This window comes from Halichoerus grypus, chromosome 2, assembly GCF_964656455.1.
Source record: "Halichoerus grypus chromosome 2, mHalGry1.hap1.1, whole genome shotgun sequence".
Lineage (NCBI taxonomy): Eukaryota > Metazoa > Chordata > Mammalia > Carnivora > Phocidae > Halichoerus > Halichoerus grypus.
In genome coordinates this window covers 168,841,855-168,861,454 of record NC_135713.1, presented here as the reverse complement: position 1 = coordinate 168,861,454, position 19,600 = coordinate 168,841,855, and the positions used below count along the sequence as shown (strand labels likewise).

General features: G+C 56.7%; 1 protein-coding gene across 5 annotated transcripts in view; it reads right to left on the bottom strand.

Moving 5' to 3' along the window:
• The window catches only part of RAB11FIP4 (RAB11 family interacting protein 4), a 115,518-nt gene continuing 95,918 nt past the window's right edge, over window positions 1-19,600 (bottom strand). For 3 of the 5 annotated variants that reach the window (XM_036087368.2, XM_036087370.2, XM_078068157.1), the window contains 12 exons: window positions 16,645-16,865; window positions 14,818-15,063; window positions 14,132-14,266; window positions 13,750-13,785; window positions 12,433-12,532; window positions 12,125-12,228; window positions 10,893-11,033; window positions 9,174-9,255; window positions 8,545-8,682; window positions 8,289-8,447; window positions 7,045-7,188; window positions 1-5,913 (listed from right to left, as the gene is read on the bottom strand). In XM_036087368.2, coding sequence (XP_035943261.2) covers window positions 5,797-5,913; window positions 7,045-7,188; window positions 8,289-8,447; window positions 8,545-8,682; window positions 9,174-9,255; window positions 10,893-11,033; window positions 12,125-12,228; window positions 12,433-12,532; window positions 13,750-13,785; window positions 14,132-14,266; window positions 14,818-15,063; window positions 16,645-16,865 — 1,623 coding nt within the window. In that variant the 3' untranslated portion in view covers window positions 1-5,796. Of the gene's footprint in view, window positions 5,914-7,044; window positions 7,189-8,288; window positions 8,448-8,544; window positions 8,683-9,173; window positions 9,256-10,892; window positions 11,034-12,124; window positions 12,229-12,432; window positions 12,533-13,749; window positions 13,786-14,131; window positions 14,267-14,817; window positions 15,064-16,644; window positions 16,866-17,016; window positions 17,142-19,600 lie in introns of those variants that run through there. The other 2 variants (XM_036087369.2, XM_036087367.2) reach the window with 2 other exon arrangements.

Below are 19,600 nucleotides of genomic sequence, written 5' to 3'. Positions count from 1 at the left end.
TCAGGCAAGAAAAGCAAACTATTTATTTACACCTTGGTCTGTACATTAGAGTTCCTGAAGGAGCCTGCCTCTGAGAGCCTGCTCCTTTTTGGCTAGAAGCAGGTAGGGGGCGGAGAGCTCAAGGCCCTGGGACACAGCCTTGGGCCTCCCCCCTCCCCTTCCCCGGAGCCTGGGGGTGGAGGTCTCAGCCCAGCCCTGAAGCTAAGCCTGCTTCCAGATGGAGGCTCCTGGGGTGGGACTCAAGGAGAATCCCACAGAGTCAAAGCCATCTAACAAACCCTTGGGCATGAGGCCACACGTGCAGCTTATCCAATCTGGGCCCCTGGGGTCCCAGCCAAAAAAGCAGGAAGGGCTGGGATGAAGGGAGCCGGCAGGCTGCGCGTGAGTCCTCAACAAGGCCGGTCCCGCCGCAGTCCAGCCCGCAGCGGGGGAATTAATGGCACTCGGGTCTGAGCACCTTGGGCAAAGGAGGAAGAGCTTGGCAGTTGTTATGTTAATGACGGGCCAGGGCAGCCTCCAGAAGCCTCTTCTGGCCACTTGGAGTCCAAGGCTGTTAGAGACACCAGACGGCGGTGGTCCTGAAGGCAGCCCAATGCCAAGCACTGGGTGTCCCCCACTGCGGGAGCTTCCCCCGGGACCAGGGGCGCTGCTGCAGACCCATGACGTCCCTGCCCAGGCCAGGGCCTGCCGTGAGGAAGGGGCGCCCAGCTTTCTACAAATATTGACACCAATGCAGGGGAAGAGGTTTGTGGGAGAAGGTGCTTTACACAGTTACCCTTTTCTGGTGTGCAAGGCTTCTAAACTAGCTGCAGGCTGCACGGAGGGGCTCAGAGGGTCCGAGCCCTCCAAGCTGAAGACCACAGTAAAAAGAGTTCTGTACAAAGTTACCAAATCTGCAAGGCTGAGCGAGCAGAGCGGAGCCTCTCCACGTGGATCAACGTGCGGGGAGGCCTGGCCTGGGAGCGCACCGGCTGTGGTGGGGGCACGCGGACACCAAGTGGGACGCTATGTACACATTTACAGGGCTTGGGAAGGACCAGGGGAACGAGAGGATGTAGAAAAGGGGCAGTGGGGACATGGAAAGTCCTGTACAGCGGCGACAGGGAAGAAAAAAGGCACAAGGACAACGACCCCAAACCATGCAGACAAAACACAGCCTATGCAGCACGGCCAAGCAAAGGGGCCCGGCAGGAGGTGCAGCCCCCCTCCCCCCCGCAACCCAGGGGCCTCGCAGGAAGCACAGTCTTCCCACAAACCCAGGGGCCCGGCAGGAGGCGCAGGACCCCCCAGGCAGCAGCACTCATGTCCTGCGTGGGCAGCCCTGGCATGCCATTTTCAGTCACCCTCCTGCTGGTGGCTCGGGGCAGACAGCCCTCCCCCTACAGTCTCAGGGAGAGAGAAGGAGCCTACAAGATTGGAGTGATGTACGGCATCACACTTCACCAGAGTCTATGCTTTTAGAAACCTTTCCAGAAGGCACCCGATTTTCTCAGGTAGGCAGCAGAGAATGTGGCAGAAGGGCCTTAGAGCTGTTCTGCCACGCGGCTGGGCAGGCCCAGAAGGTCCCTAAGGTCAGTGAGTCAAGGGAAGGAACTTGCGGCCCCTCAACAGGCAGGGGGTACCAGCCTGAAGCATTGCCGCACAGGGGCTGCCCTAGTCCCGAAGGAGGCATGACCGGGGAAGGGGCCAGCACTGAAGTCTTCAACCCAAAACCCTCCTTAGCACTTTCAAAGAGTTGCTATGGATCTGCCAGGCAAATAGTCATTTCCTTGGCATGGTGACCATCCCCAAACTTCCCTGCTTTTAGGTTTAAATTTGCTAATGCATTAAACACACATAGCCACAGAGCACAAAAAGTGGGCTAAATTCTTCCGTGAGCCACCAGGCCCCACTGGCCCCTGCAGGTTTCTGCTGGTTACGAAGCCCTCCTTGGAACCAAAGCGCCTTCACGGTGCCCTCCTGACCACCGCACCTGACGGGCTCAGGAACCAGACTTGCCAGCAGATGAGAGCCCGGAGCCTCCAGAACATGGGCTGGGATGCTGGTTTGACTACTAACAGTGGAAGAGCTGGGGTGACGCTCCTCCACCCAGCCTGAAAACGGATCAGAGGCCAGTGTCCCCTCCTGCTCAGCTGTGTGAGTCGAAGACTGTTTCTGGGGCTGCTTCAGGGGGACAGCCCCTTCCCGACCCCTGACTCCAGAATGGGCCTGTGCGTGACCCCATGGGCACCAGGCGGAGACTTGCCCACTCAGGTTTGCTAACCCCCAGGCTGGAGAGAACAGCTTGGTACACCAGTTCCTGAAGGCATCTGGCCTCCCATCCCTGGGGTGAGGGATCTGCTCACTTCTCACCATCCATCAAAGTCACCGACACCCCCACTGTTAAGGTAGCACCTGGATTAACAAACCCGACAGCCATTTCCACCCGTTTTCTCCATCCCTGACTAGGAACCTTCTAGTCTCAACCTTGGGCTACACATCAGCATGGCCTGGGGATCTCTTTAAACATCTGGATGCCTGGGCCACACCCACACCAATTACACTGGAATCTTGGGGTGGGGCAGCAGCGTGGTTCAGCTCAGTCAGCAGAATTTCGAAAATCTCCCCGGGTTATTCCAATGCACAGCCCAAGTCAAAAACCACTGTTTCGGGTCCAAGTGCCTTGGGAGGTTCTCGAGCTCTGTGTTTGTAATAAGTGAGAAATAAAGTCAAAATAAAGGCATTTCCCTCTGACAATTCTCAAAGAATGTACAAACTTAAAATAATTTGTCTAACTTGGCCAATTCAAAGTTTAAAATATACATTTTTTTTTTACTAGAACTTTATAAAGCTCACTCACTGATTCTGCAAATTTTGTTTGGCTTCCCGTTGAATGTAAGGATAGCCAAGTGCCGTGTAAAATGTGGGTCTGTTGTAGGACCCCCTCCGAGTGCCCCCGAAACACTGCTCAACTTTGGAAGAGTTACTACTAATCTCTACTAGGTAGAGTTGCCAGGTTTAGCAATAACAAACAAAAAACAAAACGCACCTGGGCACCCAGTTAAGTTACAATCACCTGGGGGGGGGGTTCTTTAAACATTCCAGTAGCTGGGCCACACCCCACGGCAACGAAATCGGATCCTCTGGGGATTCGGCCCAGGTATCAGAATTTTTAAAATCTCTCCATTTGAGGTGTGTCCCAAGTATTGCCTGGAACATAACTTCCACTAGTTGTGTTCTGTTTGCCTGAAAGGCACACCGCGCTGGTCCTCGTGTGTAGTACCTAAGCAGGTCCAGCACCCAGAGAGAAGAGGGGAACTCTCAATCAGACAACACACAAAGCAGGGGGAAGCCCAGGAAGGGGGCGGGGTCTGCCCCACTTGCTCCCAGAGTCAGTACCGCTCTGGAACCCTCGCTGGGGTCCACGGGGCTGGGACCCTGGCCGCATGTGCCTCCCGAAGGCTAGCTTTCACACATGGAAGAGCAGTTAAAAACACGACATGATCTTGAAAAGCCAACTAGAATGACAGCCTAGGTTTTTTAAAGACGATTTTGGCTGAAGAAGGTTGGATTGAACCTGAGGCCTGGGTGACATGGAGTTTAGTCTCGTTTTAAAGTCAGCCCTCTTCCGGAGACCCCCATGCACAGCACCAGATCCCTAGGGGCCTTTCAGATGAGGCCGCTCCTGTTGCGCCCCCTTCAGGAAGGGGGCAGAAACATTGCAAGCCCACCGCTTTCCACCCCTTTTCAACAAAGCAGAAATTCCCTCCCACATAGTGACTGTGTAACCCAGGCCTCTGGGGCCTTCTCTGGAATTCCGTATCAATGCAGCTAAAGGGCACAGAAAGTTTTACATACAAAATGCTCACTCCTAGGGCGAGTCCCCCACGGACCAGGATCTTGATCTGGCTGGCCTCCGAAGGACTCCTTCCAATGTAAAATCCAGACCAAAGCCAAGTCATGATACATTTTCTTTCCTTTAATTCGGGGCCACTGCCGCCTTTTAGCAAATTCTCAAGAGACCCACTCCTCCTGCCTTCTTTCTACTGCCGCTGCTGCTTCTCAGACCCCCGGAGGAGCCCAAGGACACCAGCATCCTAGGGGCTTGAGAGACTCTCAGAAGATGGACCCCTTGCCCTAGTCTTCCTGGGGTGGTCGACCCCAAAGTCCTGGATCGGACCAACGCAGCCCCATTATCTGCGGCATGAAACAAATCCCACACATGAACTTAAAGAGAAATCACACGATCCAACAACAGCAGAAGGTGACTGGCACGGAGTGAAGACCAGTCCTGGTCACAGCCCTGCCTTTGTGAACAGGGAACGTGCATCCCCAAGCCCCCAAGCCCCTCTTCACCCTCTACAGCCCTCTCTTCCCAGCGAACACCCCTCCAGCCCCTCCCCAACATACCCAAACTTTCCTTTTTACACCAGAATTGAAGACAAGAAGAAACTGCAGGGGAAAAGATTAAGACTGTACATGTTCAAATAGACTTGGATTAAGGAAACGAATCATAAGCCATGTACCACTGAGATAAACTGGAAGGCTCAAAGTACCCTATCTACTCCCAGCTGCCTAGAACAAAAGATCACATTAAAAGTCCAGAGTGTGCATTTCCACCACGTGCCACTGAGGATGGAAAACTAAGGTTTCCCTACAACGTCCCCACACCGTGCCTGGCTGAGAGCAGAATGCAAGAGTGTTTCTAAGAGTTGGAACCGGGGGCCCTCGACACCCAGCTGAGCCAAGCCCAGAGCTCAGAATCCCCAGGCCGTGTGGAGACCGGGAGCTGGGCAGCAAGGCCCACTCCTTGCCCGCCGATGCCATGGAAACAATCCCGCCGTGTTTCTCTTCTCTTCTGGTAAAATGCAGCCAGAGGGAAGGAAACGAACAGGGGTGTGAGCATGCTCCTCCCTGAAAAGTAGGTCTTTGGATGCCCAATGCCAACACATACTTTAGACACCCCTGGCCCCCAGCTCCCCCCATCTCCTTCTTTTGAATCTCTTCATTGTACCCCCAAGTTAAATGCTGCTTATTTTTCATGGTCTTAAAAATAAAACAGAAAGAGGTAGGTAAGCAAGGATGGGGAAGTGTACAGAGAACTCTAAAAATACCAAGAACTCTTAGAATGAAGGTCGCCCCACGTTAGCTCCTCTGCAAGCCTGAGTCCTTTGGACACACAGTGCCCAAGGATGGCGGGGGGCTGCCAGCCGGGGAGGGGCTCTGGGAAGGCCCCTTCATCTTTTCAGAGCCTGAGCACCTAGGCTTCAAAGGTGGCCACAGAGGTTGGGGAGGATGCAGCTGTTGGGCATTTGAACTCCTGGAAAAGATCAGAAATTGGCTCCCACTCCCAGAGGGAACAGGGGTGGGGTGAAAGAGCCTGTCTCACTAGAGCATGTTTTAATCCTTCTCCCCAGAGGTAGAATCATTTTTGTCCGGTATCTGAAACACCATCTTCCAGTTCTTGTTATTACAGTAACTCCTGATCGCAGACCTTGCCCCTCCCACCTCCAGGACCATCTGCCCTTGCAAAGGGGCCACGGAGTGTGTGCACAGGAACGGTATAGATGTCACCCAGAGCCACGGCCCCACACTCACTCCTTGCTGCGTGCACGGATTCCTCCACATACACACCAGTACACACGACATGGTGGCCAGAGATACATTTACAGTGTGTGTGTGCGTGTGTGTGTGTGTGTGTGTGTGTGTGTGTGAGAGAGGCCCGGCTTGGGCCGCATCCTCAAGCGGGGTCTGCCCCTTGGTCCCAGGGCCCGGGGTCTGAGGGTCCCCGAGGCCGCTCTGCAGCCATCCCTTGTCTCAGTGTTTGATCTCAAGGATGGAGGGGTTGTGGTCCAGGATGGCAAGGATTATCTTGTCCATGTACTGCCTCAGCCGGAAGTTGATCTCCTCCTGCTCCTTCAGGGCTTCCATGAGCTGGAGGGAATGGGAGACGTGGGTCAGAGGCCGGGCCCGGGCTCCGGTGCAGAGGGAGCCCAGACTCCCAGCTTGCGGTGAGCCGGTGCCCAACGAGCGAGAGGCTCAGGAGACCCCGGGCAAGGCAGACCCCAGGACCAACCTCGGCATTCGGATGCCAGAAGCAAGCTACAGCAGCTCTGGGAGGGCCCCTTCTCACACCTAAGGAGTGAGAGCCATGCACGTGCCCAGGCCCCGCCCCCAGGGATTCGGATTCAGCCGGTCTGTGGAGGGACCCGAGTAGGAGCAATTAGGGGCCCTCGACACCCAGCTGAGCCATTACTTGGTATGGGCTGAGAACACTGGCCAAAGACATTTATGATCAAGAATGACATCCAAAGTCCTCGGGCCCTAAGACTCCTGAGGTTTCTAGCCGTTTCCTCTACCTGAAATGGCCCCCTCGCTACCCCGGCTCTGCCACCGCTCCCCCCCCCCCCCCCCGTGCGGGTCCATTTCTGACATGTCCTTTAGGAGGAAATGCTGGCTCTGCCACCAGGCTGGAGCCCCTTGAGACGAGGGGTCAGCTCTTAGCTCTGTGTCCCAAGCACAGGATAAGGGGTTCAGGGACTTCTTAATGATTGACGTTAATATATAACCAGGACATTTTGGAGGCCTGATTTTTTATAACCACACCCTGGTGGGGCAGAAAGAATGGACTTTGGTTCTGGAGACCTGGGTCCTTTGCTCCCCACAAGTTGGGTGATCTTGTGTCCTAGTTTCCCAATCTGTAACATAGAAGCGTCCAGAAAGCCTTCCAATTGTCAGAAGATATACTACAAGCAGGTGCTCAAGAAAGGCTAGGGTCCTCCCCCTCTTGGCTTGAGGGAGAGGAGTTCTAGCCTCTCCTGCGCTACCTGTTGATGGAAGCATGTTGATCAACTGGCATGTTTCTGTCTGTTCCCAAACCCATGCTTCTCTCAGCGCATGGAGGAATCAGAACTGACGTAACTCCACCTATAGCCAGAATCCCTCACGGCTCTGGTCTGCTTTTCCTGCTCGGGGTGGCCTGGGGCTTCTCATCACAGCACATGGGAATGGGACAGGACAGAGGAAGGGCCGAGGCTCCAAAGCGAGAACGAATGGGCACGTTACCTCATCGCGAGAGGCTGTGTCTATTTCTGCAGCCAGAGACTGGGCTTTGGTCTGGGTAGCAAAGAGGTTCTTTGCTTCATAGAGGCTGAGGCTCAAGATCTGTCCATTCAAGTCATCATTCTGATCCCTCAGCTTATGATTCTCCTGTGGAGTAGGACAAGGGCAACATCTGCTCCCAGAAATGTTCAGAACCCACCAGAACCCATTTCTTGGCATTCACGGTCTCCTGACTCCCACCAGTACCCTCCTCTCGTGTGTGTCATGGCCAGCTCAAGATGCCCATAGATGATGTGGCCTCTGCCAGGCTTAGGGGGGAGGTCTGGATGTTGGGAGGTCATGGGGTCCTGAGGAGGAGTTACAGGCCTGCTCAGGGGAACTAAGTTTCTAGATAGGGGCAGGGCTCCTGGGGGTGGGTGAGCCAGAAGAGGAGCTCCTGAGGCCCCACATGGGGACACGGCCCACTGGGTGGCTCCTTTTCCAACACCAGCCCTCCATGAAGAGTGATGCTCTGGGGTCTCTGGGCTGGCAGGCTGGATCTAGGCTCCTCCTGCAGCTAGGTTCAGGAATCCTGCTCCGGGACAACTCTTTCCAGGGGCGTCTTTGCTCCCGAGTACAGGGGGCCCCACGGTGCCCTGCCCAGACCTCATGGACCAGCACCATGTGCTAGTGTTTGCCTCAAGTCTCCTAACTAACTGCTCACACCTGGGACTTTGGACGTCCCATCATGAATGCGGAAGGGCTGGGGTTTTAGGATTGCTGGGGGATGCTGGTGAAGCCGACTCAGGAGTGTAATTTATAGAGCAGTTTCCCCCGCCCCCAGGGTCGGGCTAGGCTGAGTGGGGGCTTCACTCACCAGCACTCCCTCGCTTGGTCTCTGCCCCTCCTGATCCAACCTCCCCCAACCGGTCTTCGACCATGGGACTGTTCCCGGGAACCATTTAAAATGGAACCCTGGGCTCAGGGTCTGCTTCTAGGAGAACTCAACACAGCAAGGCACCAGTCTGCAACTGGGTAGAGTCTCACTCTCCATCCCATCATCAAGGACAGCAGAGTGGTGTCTATTTCCTTGTAGGGACTCCAAGGAAAGCCCCTGGGGTTTGCATCAGATGCAGCCTAGAGGGAAGCCGCCTCGCTGAGCGGTGAGGTGGGGCCGAGCAGCCCCACCAGTCAGGGAAGGCGCTGTTACAGCTCTTGGCCCCTCCGAGGAGACCCATCCCGTGGGGAGGGAGGCTGCAAGGGCCCACCTGCTTGAGACGCTTGACCTCATGCTCCAGCTCCACCTCGCGGGCCCTGGCGCTGAACTCGCCCAGGCTAGAGGACAAGCTGCGACCCCTGCCTGGCCGCTCGCAGTCCAGCTTGTACATCTGCAGGTGCTCCAGCTCCTTCCGCAAGTCCTCGATGAGCTGCGTGGGCAGAGGCGGGTTGGTGGTGGGAGCGGGGCTGCGGGAGCAAGCCCTGGTGCCCACCCCCCTTCCCCGCTTCCCCCCGCAGGGGACCCACCTCCTGCGTCGCCTCCCGTTCCCTTTGGAACTCTAGGCGGTTCTGCCGCAGCTTGTCCATCATGCGCTTGTACAGGTCCGTCTCATCCTTGAGCCGCAGGCTCGTGTCCTCCAGCCGGTCGGACATGCGCTGCCGCTCCTGAAGCGGGCAGTGGGGGGACCCGGTCAGGGAGGAGCATTCCCAGAGAGGCTCTCTACGCCCCGGGGACTCGGACAGGGCCCTGGGAGTCAGGGCTTAAAGAAACAGCCTGGTCCCTTAGGATTCTAGAAACACGGCTAAAAAATGTCAGGCCTCTGACGTCCTTCCCTGGTGCCGGATGAAACCTGAATCAGGTGCAGCCAAACAGAAGTTAACCTCCTTCTCTCTTTTTTATTATTGTTTTCCCCCCATTATATAAGAAAATATATTCACTGCAAAAAAACAAAACAAAACAAAACAAAAAAAACCTCGGAAAATCAGAAATACAGAAAGACAAATTACTATTCATATTTTATTGCCTATTGTTGTTGTTAGGGCAATTCTATTAGAATTCCAGAAACTAGCAACTGAAGGCCTTTGTGGCCCACATTGCCTCTCTGGGGATTGAGCTCAGGATCTGAGTCTGACAGATGCCCAGACCTGCCGCTCACCTCGTCCAGCTTCTCCGTCTGCGCCTTGAGCCGGGTCACTGTTGTTCTGAGCTCTGCATTTTCCTCTTCTAGTTGCTGTACCCTGGGGAAAGGAGAAAGACAAAAATGTCAGCAACGGAGATGATCTTACAATAGATTGACAACTTGCAGCAATCCTCTGCTGCCTGCAAGAGGGAAGGTACCAGAAAGCAACAGAGGTAGAGCAAGAGAACAAGAGAGTATCAATAGTTATTCCAGATGATAATACAGCTTTAAGCTTCCTGTCATCCAAGGTGAAAGGGTAAAGACACTGAATGACCATCCTTATGTTGTTGTTGTTGTTTTTTTTTTAAAGATTTTATTGATTTTTTAACAGAGAGAGAGACAGCGAGAGAGGGAACACAAGCGGGGGGGCGGGCAGGAGAGGGAGAAGCAGGCTTCCTGCAGAGCAGGGGGCCCGACGTGGGACTCTATCCCAGGACCCTGGGATCATGACCTGAGCCGAAGGCAGACGCCTAACAACTGAGCCACCCAGGCGCCCCATCCTTATGTTTTTGATAAAAGAAAACATTCATTTGTGAGTAAGAACATAGGATTCTTTTTGCACGTGTCCTTAGGAGGGATGTTTTTCTGCTCAACAGAGAGAGAGTCGTCCTGTGGCCGGACTTTCCTGTTAGAACTCACAGAGAGCAACGACAATATTTGCTTGTCTTTCTCCCCCCAGCATCGCCCCCTTAGGCTCTTCGCTCAGCTCGCCCAGGGGCCCCCTCTGACACACCCACAGGCCCTGGTTCTGACGGTCCCAATCCTCTGTGTTAGTGTTCACAGGGGACCGTGCTAACGGGATTCCCCGAGGAGACACAGCCCAGGTACCCGGTCACGGTAACTGACCTGAGGCCAGGGAAAGCGGGCCACCAGTGGCACCAGGACAGTGCAGGGTCACTTCTGCCACTGACTCCTACCAAACATTCCCTCTCCTTCGCACTTGTCACCTTGGGGCTCCCCAGGAGCACAGGGGCAGGCGTCCTCTCTGCCAGGGACCCAGGTGGTCTCCTGGGACCTCGCTGGCCTGGGTCATTAGAGAGGACCACGGCACCCTAACTCACCTGCCTTCACGGTCACTCTGCGGGGCAGGGAGGGAGGGATGACAGATGGGGAAATGGAGGCCCAGGAAAGGACACGGTAAAGGTCCAAAGTCATGGAGCTAAAGGGTGACCAACCCAGATTCCCAGGTCAATACTCCTCTCTCTGCCTGCCTCAGCTTCCAACAGCTATCGCTGAGGTTCAGAAGCCCGAAGGAAACCGGGACCTGCTCTTCATTTACCTTGGCCCCTGGGGCCCAGGGTCAGTGCACCCAAGCGTTCAGGGTCAGGGAGAATCTGACAGCAGGGGGAGCTCTGAGCCCAGACATCAGACCCAGCCCAGGACTAGGGGCAAACCACTGTTTGTCCACCTGTTCTCTTGTTGACAGATGTGTGTTTCCAGTTGTACCTAGTATGAACAATGCTGCTACGAAGGCTCTGTGATGTACCTCCCGGCACACATGTCCAGGTGCTCAGGTACCAAGAGGAGAACTGTTAGAACAGGGGACTTCCCTTCAGGCTCCGTGTTCCAATCTACACAATGGGGATAGTGCCTGTCCCACAGGCCCGGATGAGGAGTGGAGGGTGCGTCCGAGGGCAGAGGGCTCTGTGGAGAGGCCCTGTCTCGCGCGCTGGGCCATCCCTGGCCGAGGCCCACCTGGTGTTGAGCAGCTCGATCTCCGTGCTCTTCTCTCTCTCCAGCTTGCTGTAGGCCTCACGGTGCCGCCGTGCCTCCTCCTCCAGGGCCTGCTCGGCCATGGTCTCCTGATCTTTCACCATCTCCTCCAGCTCATGCACCCTGAGAAGAGGGGCGCACACTCCGGTCCAGGGTCAGCTCTCGTGGCCGCTGTCTTCCCACCTCAACCTTGGCTGCGACTCCGGGAGCCCCTGGCCCCAAGACCCTGGCTCAGTAACAGCCCTCCTGTGGAAAGTGGCGGCCTGTTTGCCAGGCCTGGGGGTCAGCAGCTTCGCTGACATGCCTTTGGGACACCGCAGCATGTAAAGGGAGGTGGACCGGCCAAGCTCACCACCCAGGGGAGCACCTGGCGGTTGGTCCAGAGGGGAGCAAGGCTGCACCGAGAAGGCGCATCCCCAGGCCAGGCACGGGGAAGGATAGCAGGCCTGGCCCTGGCCGCATGGAGCAGCCCTCGGGCCTCCTCTTCTCTTTCTGCTCTCCTCCTTCCTGGCCACTGCCCTCTGACCAGCAATTCAGTGACTGGCCACCTTGATTCCAAAAATGGGTAAGTCCTTTGATAGTGGCCCTGAGCGTGCCAGAGCCAGCAGCCCAGCTGGCAGAGCAGTCTAGCGCACATTTCACTGGCAATAGTCCCTCCGGGAGGCTGACCTTCTGGGGTGTCCAAGAGAACCCATTTTTGGGCCCTGTAAGGTTGAGGACCAGACCCCGGCTGGGGATCAGCTTACCAAGTTTCATGCCATCCCGTGAGGACCACTACACTGTGCAAGCCCTACCTCGCTGCAATCATGGTCGGGAGGGGGGGCAGCGATGCCTGGACCCTTCCACTAGCAGCAGGTTGAGCCCCCGACTCACACCAGTCTCTCCCTCTGCAGAGCCTGTCCCCAGATGGCGGGGGGAGGGGTCAGAGAAATAGGAAAGTGGATCCCAACTTCTGCCTTAGACCCACCCTGGGGCTGCAGACCTGGGGGTCAAGGTCAGGCTCCAACCCATTTCCGAGTCCCCAGAGATCAGTTCTGGGGGTCCTGCAGGGGCAGGCCCACGTAGCAAGGGGCTGACGCATCACAGCCTCTAGAGGGGAAGGACAAGACGTGCGGGTGACCTCCCCCAGCTTTTCTCAGGGGCCCTCACAACAGAGACCGCCATCCGTTCCTGAGTCAGCCGGGGCCCACCCAAGCCAGCCCCCTGGCCCCGACCTGTGCACCAGCTGCGTGTTCTCCTGCTTCAGCTTGCTCTTCAGGTCCCCATTGGTCAGGCTGTCATTCTCCAGTTCAGTCACCTTTTTTTCCAGGAAGCTCACCTGCAAGAGGGGGGCAGAGGTGGGGGTGGAGGAAACCTCTGAGTGCATAGGATGGAGAAGCAGAAACCGTGGGGCGGACGGCCAGCCCCCCAAGTGACTGCACGAAGGGTGGTGAGGGCGGGGGTGTTATGTGCCCACGCTACCAGGGCCGCCTACCCCCACCTCCTGCAGCAAGGACAGGCTCTCCGCGCCCCCAGGCCCCACCTTCTCCGTGATGTCGTTGTCACAGGAGTCAATGCTGTCCCGGAACAGATCCTCGGTGCTGCCGTCACTGCTACTGAAGTTGCTGCTATGCATGAGCTGCCTGCAGGGGGCGGGGGGGGGGCCCGGAGCGAGCTGCAGAAGCCGCCCTCCGGGGGCTGGGCTCCAGAGCAGGCTATGGGCCGAGAGGGGGCACCCACTATGTTGGGGAGGGAGGCCAGGAACCCATCCGAGGAGGCGGTCCTCATCCCGTCAGGGGAGAAGAGTTGCCTGACCTCTGAACTAAGAGATCATCCAGCTCAGGCAGCTGGGCGCAACACCCCTGGCGGATATGGCCAGTCCCTCCCGGCTCTGCCCTGCTGCCTCACCTCCCTTTTCAGGCCGGCCTTCTAGCCAGCAACTAGCCAGTGACCGGAGTGGGCACGTGAGCCCCCAACCACCTCCCTCCAGCTGCATAACTGCCCCGCGAGGGTAGACCGGCTCCACAGGGCTGGCAGACGGTCCTCCTGAGGCCTCCCCGCAAGACTCAATCCCCTGCAGCAAACCGGCCCCTGCTGTACGTCTGGGGACCCTGGGAGAGGGCAGAGGGCAGAGGGAAGGAGGCCCACCCAGACCGGGCAGGGCGGTGAGCGGCCGGCGGGGGGGGGGGGGGGGGGCGGTCTGCAAACAGGAAACACTTGCCGGGGAACTCTTCCTGGAGGCAAAACCCAGCTACCGCTCTCCAGAGGCCCCCACTCCCCACCCCCTGCCAGGCAGCAGCCAGGGTCTCCGCCAACGAGCTCTCCTGTCCCAGCCTGGGCGCTTGCTGGCTGCTCCCAGAACCCCGGGCGTGGACCCGGGCCAGTCGGCCAGAGAACCTGGATCCTGAGATCCAGAGCGGGATCCTGGAAGTCCCGGGAAGTGAGCTGCGCAGGATGTAACCTGGAGCCAAGTGACCAGCTCCAACGGGGCACCCTGCTGCCCAATCTCTGTGAGTGGGAAACCCAAGAGGTGCTGGTCCAGCTGCTGGCCCCAGAGTGCAGGGAGGGCCACCAAGGGCCGTGAGATGGGCCGGGTCCCTCGGGGCATCACCGCTGTGCCCACCTGAAGCTGACACAGCGAGAGGTTGGGGTGAGACCAACTGCACCACCGCCAGAAGGGGCAAGGTGTGGGGGTGGGAGGAGTGTGACCCTTCTTTTTCAGAAGCAGACCTCTTCTGGCCGCTTGGCCTGCACTTCTGGGATGCTTCATTCCCCTCTGTGCGTTCAGGGGGCCACCCTGGCAGTAGGAGCATAATTAAGGGAGACAGCATTCAACCCCTCCTCCCAAGGGGGGCCTTACCGTCCAAAGGCTGTGCTAGAGATCTTCCGGTTAGGGCTACAGAGAGAGATTCAGAGATTGAGAGAGAGAGAGAGAGGACAGTCATTGAACAGAGGGGGCTCCAGTCCACTTCTAACTCTGCAAGACTCCAAAGTGCAGTATGGGGCTCTGTCCCACCCCCTGCAGGGAATTCACTAATCAGCTTGGTCCCGAGTAGAAGCACCCTGATTTTCCTGTTGCAGAAAAATGCAAGCTCCCCAGGATCAATCCTACTCTGACAGTGCTCTCACACTTGCCAAGACAGAGTGGGGCCACCTCGCCTGCGGCTTCCCCCGCTGGGTCCCCCCACCCCACCCCACCTAGCCCTGGCCTCCCATCCCTCTGCTGCGTTCTGGGGCCCCACCTGTTGGCCTTCAGGTTTTTCAGTCGGGCTTCCAAGTCATTCAGCAGGTTGATTTTCTTGCAACACTGAGAGCAGTAAACATCCAGCAATTCACTGTTGTAGATGTGCCGCATTTTCCTAGGAGTCTGCCCCGCACTGATTCAGGAGAGAGGAAGAAATCACCTTCTGCTCTCTGATCTGCTCCCTCACCTCATCCTGCTGAGCTTACTTTACTGGATTCCGCAATACTGGGGACCCTTGTGTTCTGTGCGTTTAGGGGCAGAAGAAGTAGAAATATAGCAACAGATCTCCCCTCCCTCAATACTCTCAGAGAAGCCAATGAACGGTACCCGTTTCATAGATACGGCAACTGAGAGCTAAGCAATGACTAGGTGTGTGGGTCACCTAGAAGGTGTGTAGGTCACCTAGAAGGACTCTTCAACACCAAGGTTCTACTAGGAAGCAAGACAACAAAGACCCCCGAGTCTGCAGCCTCCCAGGTGGGTTCATTCTGTTTCTTCCCTGAGATAGGAGGAGGGAGGAGGAATTCTAGACCCCCACCCGAGTGCAGAGGCGGCACCCCCAAACCCTGGGAGCAGAACCCATGTAGCTTAGGACTCTGCCCTCTGAACCCCCCTGGGACGAGGTTGGGTTGGTCCGGCCACTTCTCCTTATACCCCAAATGCCATTCCAGACCCCGGGGCCACCTGGAAGACACTGAAGATCCCAGGTCCGAGTAGACATTGGTCCTGGTCTCGTCATCGGGGCAGGGGCTGCTGGGGGCACAGTCCACGTCGTCCCCCTCCCCATAGTCTTCAAACTGCTCCTCGTTGCTGATGAGTGAGGTGGTGGAGTGCGTGGAGAGGTCTGACGTGGTCATGGATGGAGTGTGGCCCAAGGACCTGGGCGTCAGAGAAGGTTGGCTGTTAACACAGCCCCGTCTGCAGCCCGTGCTGGGGAAACAGACCAGGCTTCCTGGAGGTCAGTCTGCGCCCCAGAGAGCAGAGGCCTGATCGAGTTTGTGCCTTCTGACCTGGTAAGTACACTTTGGCGACCTCATCCTAAGGGAACACATCTCACCACAGAAACGGTTTCTGCACAAGAGATGTCCAAGCCACTGCTTCCCTAGAGCACCAAAACACTGCTTACCGCCTCACGGCTTCCCTACCTTAAGTTATAATAAATTATAATTACTCATAAAGCATATAAAATCATACATTCTACGTTGCTAATATTAGCACATTAAATGATTAAGTTACAGTTGCAAAATTATAATATGGATTAGGAAATTAAATTATCAAATTATGGATTATCTAATTGTTGAAAGGTTTGTAAACGATACTAGCAATAATATGGAAAGATCAGTAGGAATTAAAAGTTACATGTAAAAACTTAAGCCGGAGAAAGTAAAAGGTGTCTACAGAATAAGGAAAAGCAGGGCATGAAACTATTTCCGTGGTCGCAGGGCTGGGGTCTGGGTGGTGGGATGAGGAGTAGCTCGGTTATTCCCCTCCATTCTCCCTTTCCTACCTTTTGCAAGTTCTGTTTAATTGGCTTGGACTCTAATAAGAAATGAGATTTTAAAATAAATAACCGCGAACTACCAGGTGAGGTGCTCCTCCCGGTTTACAGAGGGGACTTGTGGTCCAAAGAAGCCTCGCTGCAAAGAACGTGGGTCAGAGACCCTAGGCCTCTCTGGGGTGACCCACCGTGTGGCCTGTGAGGGGCGTCAGGGGCTGGCTGAGCCCTGCCCGCAACCTGAGAAGGAAGCACAACTGGTCACCTGCCAAACAGGCCTTCCCTTGAGTTGTTGTGAGGTCATGTCTGCGTATCGTCTCTCATGAGGGATAGTTCTCTGACCCACTAGGCCTCCGCGCTCCACACTGGGCAACCCGACTCGGTGACGAGAAGCAGGGAACCGGTTAAGGCGGTAATTCTCCAACCGTGCCCTTGAGCCATCCTGGTCTCTATCTGAGAACCTCCACCCTGTTTTTTGTTTTTTTGAAACTCATTTCTCTGCCCTCAAGTTCCTTAGCGCCTTGGGTGGAATTCGTCATACTCCTCAGCTCTTTCTCCTAGACTTTTTACTAAAACTGCCCCCACCACCCCACCCCGCTGGCTGCCTCCAGGTGATTGGTCCCAAAAAACAAGGTGAATGACCAAGTGGCAAATGGTTAGCCAATAGGTCACCAGGTCTGTGGTCCCTGACCATTTGTCCTTGGTGGCTGGTCATAGTACCCCTGACGGACTGCTCTCAGGACGCAAAATGGATGAACAACTCCAAAGATCCCCCCCCCGCCCCCCCGAGAACAGCCTGGCTCCCAGAGCCACTTGAGTCTGAGAAGCCCTGCACTGAGAAAATGTATATGAAATTGCCTTCTTCTTCTTCTTTTTTTTTGAAGGTCAAAAGTGATGAAGAATTGACAATTTCATATGGCTCAACTGATACTGGCACCCCTCCCCCTCCCCAAATCTCTGGGTTGGCCGTGGCCACCACTTTCTGATATGTGGAGCTCCAGGCAGCTTTAACTCACTTGTCCTCTGGCAGGAACAGGCCCCCAAGCCCTCCATCCTTCTCCTCGGCAACTGACCCCTCCAGACTCTGGGTGCTCTCCATGGGGCTGTCCATGTCTGACTCTGGGGGGCCCTCGGGTGGGGCCAGTGTCATAGCCTCCTCCTCGTCCTCGGGAAAGAAGCCGGGGTCCCTGGGGAGGCGCTCGCCATCAGCAAAGGTCGGGCCTGGCACCTCGCTGCCCTGGGAAAGACAGAGAGGGACAGAATGAGTGAGGCTGGCTCCCCGGGGCTCAGCACACCTCATCAGACTACAAGGACACCATCAGGGACAGGAACAGCAGACGGTGGGGGACAGGGAGGCCCAGACCCCAGGACCTTGAGAATAGGAATACCTGGCAGGTTATTTGTCTTGGACCTCTCCCAATGGCTGCTTCGTGAGAGTCCAGTGAGGAGTCAGAACCCCCGGGGACAGCCATCCATGGAGAAGGGGCCGGCTACATTGCTCAGGGTACTTGGACAGCTCGTCAGGGTCCCCATCACAGTCTGCACAAGCAGCTTTGTGACAGAGTTAAGGGCACAGCTGTAATGAATGGCCCCCAAGAATGGCGACCCCGACCTAGCAGATGGACGCAGCATGGAATCTGCCCCCCATGATTCCGGGCATGTCAACTGACCTCTGTGAACCACAGTTCTCTCCGCGGTAAATTGAGAATGACAATGGGATCTTATATAGGATCACTATGTCACTCGGGAGGACCTCAATGAATAAATTCTGGCCACAAGATGTGGCTCTAGCCTGGGAGGGGCAGTCTGCCATGGCCCACCCCAGCCATGCTGGGGAGCGAGAACACTGGGTCCTTCGATTCTGAGCTTGGGGTTGGTCCCCAGTGCCCAGCGCATGGCCCAGCACAAGGTCAGCAGCGCGAGACAAATACTTGCTGGAACCTTTTGCTAAAATCATCTTGCATGTCAAGAGCTCTGGCTTTACTCGGAGTGTACCCAGTCTGAGAGGCAGCTCTCTACAAACCATTTCTTGGGGCTGCCACTCCAAGGACGCCCTGCTTCCACCTGCTCCCCTCTGAGACGTCAAGCTACTCCCAAGGTTCTTGGGTGTGCTCCCCCACGAGGGCGGGCAGAACCCTCTGTGAGAGGCGCTCCCTGCAGCCCCAGGACTGCAAGAGGGGTAATAGAACAAAGGCTGGGCAGGGCCTCTAGGCACCTCAGACAAGAAAGGATCAGGCACAGGCAAGGAAGGTGGCCAAAACAGGCTTGGCTGGGCCCAGCGAGAAGGGCGCAGTCTCCCGCTGCTGGTGGGGGCAGGCAGCCCTCCTGGCGGTCTCTCCCCACCAAGACTTCCTGGCCTAAGTATAGATGGCAAATAACGAGCTTGGCTCCTGCCTGTGCCCTGACTCGGGCTGAGCATCGCATGGACTAATAAAGTCGGCATCAGGCAGCCAGGGCCCCCTGACTGGGGAGGCCGAGGGGCTGTTTAATTAAAACCACCCCTAGTGTTCACACAGCCCTTTCCACCTTGATGTCACTCGTCCAATCCCACACGGCTCCCAGCCTCATCGGATCTTGGACCCTAAGCAAGGTCCCCTCATCGGCAAGCCCGAAGCTGCATCCCAGGAGAAACCAACATTTACTGAGCAGTCACCAAGGTCTGGAGACAGAACAAGAGAGTTAACACAGAATCTTCGGTGGGCTTATGACAACTCTTCAGAAGGGGGCTTCTTAGCCCCAGTTCACGAACGAGGGTATTCAGGAGCTCAGAGAGCGGCCTGCCAGAGCTCCAGAAGTCTTCCAGCCAGCAGGCAGACGGCCACCTACCTCTGGCCACCACCGGCTTGGTTCCATTTATCAGGGCTGCGACCCACACTTCATGCGTTCTTCCGTCTCATGGGGACGAGGAGAAGAGTGCCCATCCGAGGAGCACATTAATAAGTGTGGAGCCCGGGCACTCCAGCCCATGCTGCCCACCGCCCGCCACAGCAGGGAGCACCTGCGCCGGTGCGCGGCCCCGGGAAGAGAAGCCAGGCGGGGGGAGATGGCCCGCGGAGGGGAGGCGCCTGTGCTGTCCTTTACCTGCGACCTTTCTGCCTTCTCAGCCACAAGGGTGGGGGGAGGTTAGCGCTTGCGAGGAAGGCCTGCCTTGGGGCTTCCAGGAGTCCTTGGCCACTTCCGGTCTTCAGAGCCCCATAAGTTGGGTTTCCTTTCTCCCCTTGTGGGGGGGGGGGTGACTTGCCTGGGGCCCCATGGGAATTGGTGGCAGGGGAGGAGTGGACTGTGAGCCACCAGCGCCTACACTCTCCTCAAAGCACGGTCAGCAGGGGTCCTGGGGAGGCCGCTGCCCACCACGCTCCCAGGGGGCAGGCAGGGCACCAAGTAGAGACCAGCAGCCATGCTCCTCGGGTGTCCAGCCTGGCCTGCGGGTGGCTAATCCATGTTTGTCACAGTGGACACGGAGATGTAGAGGCCCCGTTTTTGCCGGGCACTCTGCCCAGAGACCCCCAACTCACCATATGCGGGTGGGGACCACAGCCCCCTCTCACCGGATGTCCTGGAGCAACATACCGACTCCCAACAGCTGGGCCAAGAGAAAAGAGTGGCCTGTCTCGGCCATAGCTGGGGCGGTAGCAGGGTCAGATGCCCCCCACGGGGGTCACTCTCTCCCAACAAGACCACCACTTCCTCAGGCATAATTTTATCCCCTGACTGAGCAGAATCCACATCTGCCTGGCCCTTCACAGTTGACAGAGCACGCGGTGTGCATACATAGCCCCATCCGGCTCTGACAACAGCCCCAGGAGAGCCCCAGGACGAGTACAGGGCAGGGATAAAGGATTCAGAGTCTTCGTCTGACACATGGGGAAGATGAGGCTCAGAGTAGGCGGGGTCTGCCCTGGAACTTCCCTGCTACAGAAGCCAGGCTCTTGACATGCCAAGTCAGGGCCCCTCAGAGCCCCCTCGCCACAC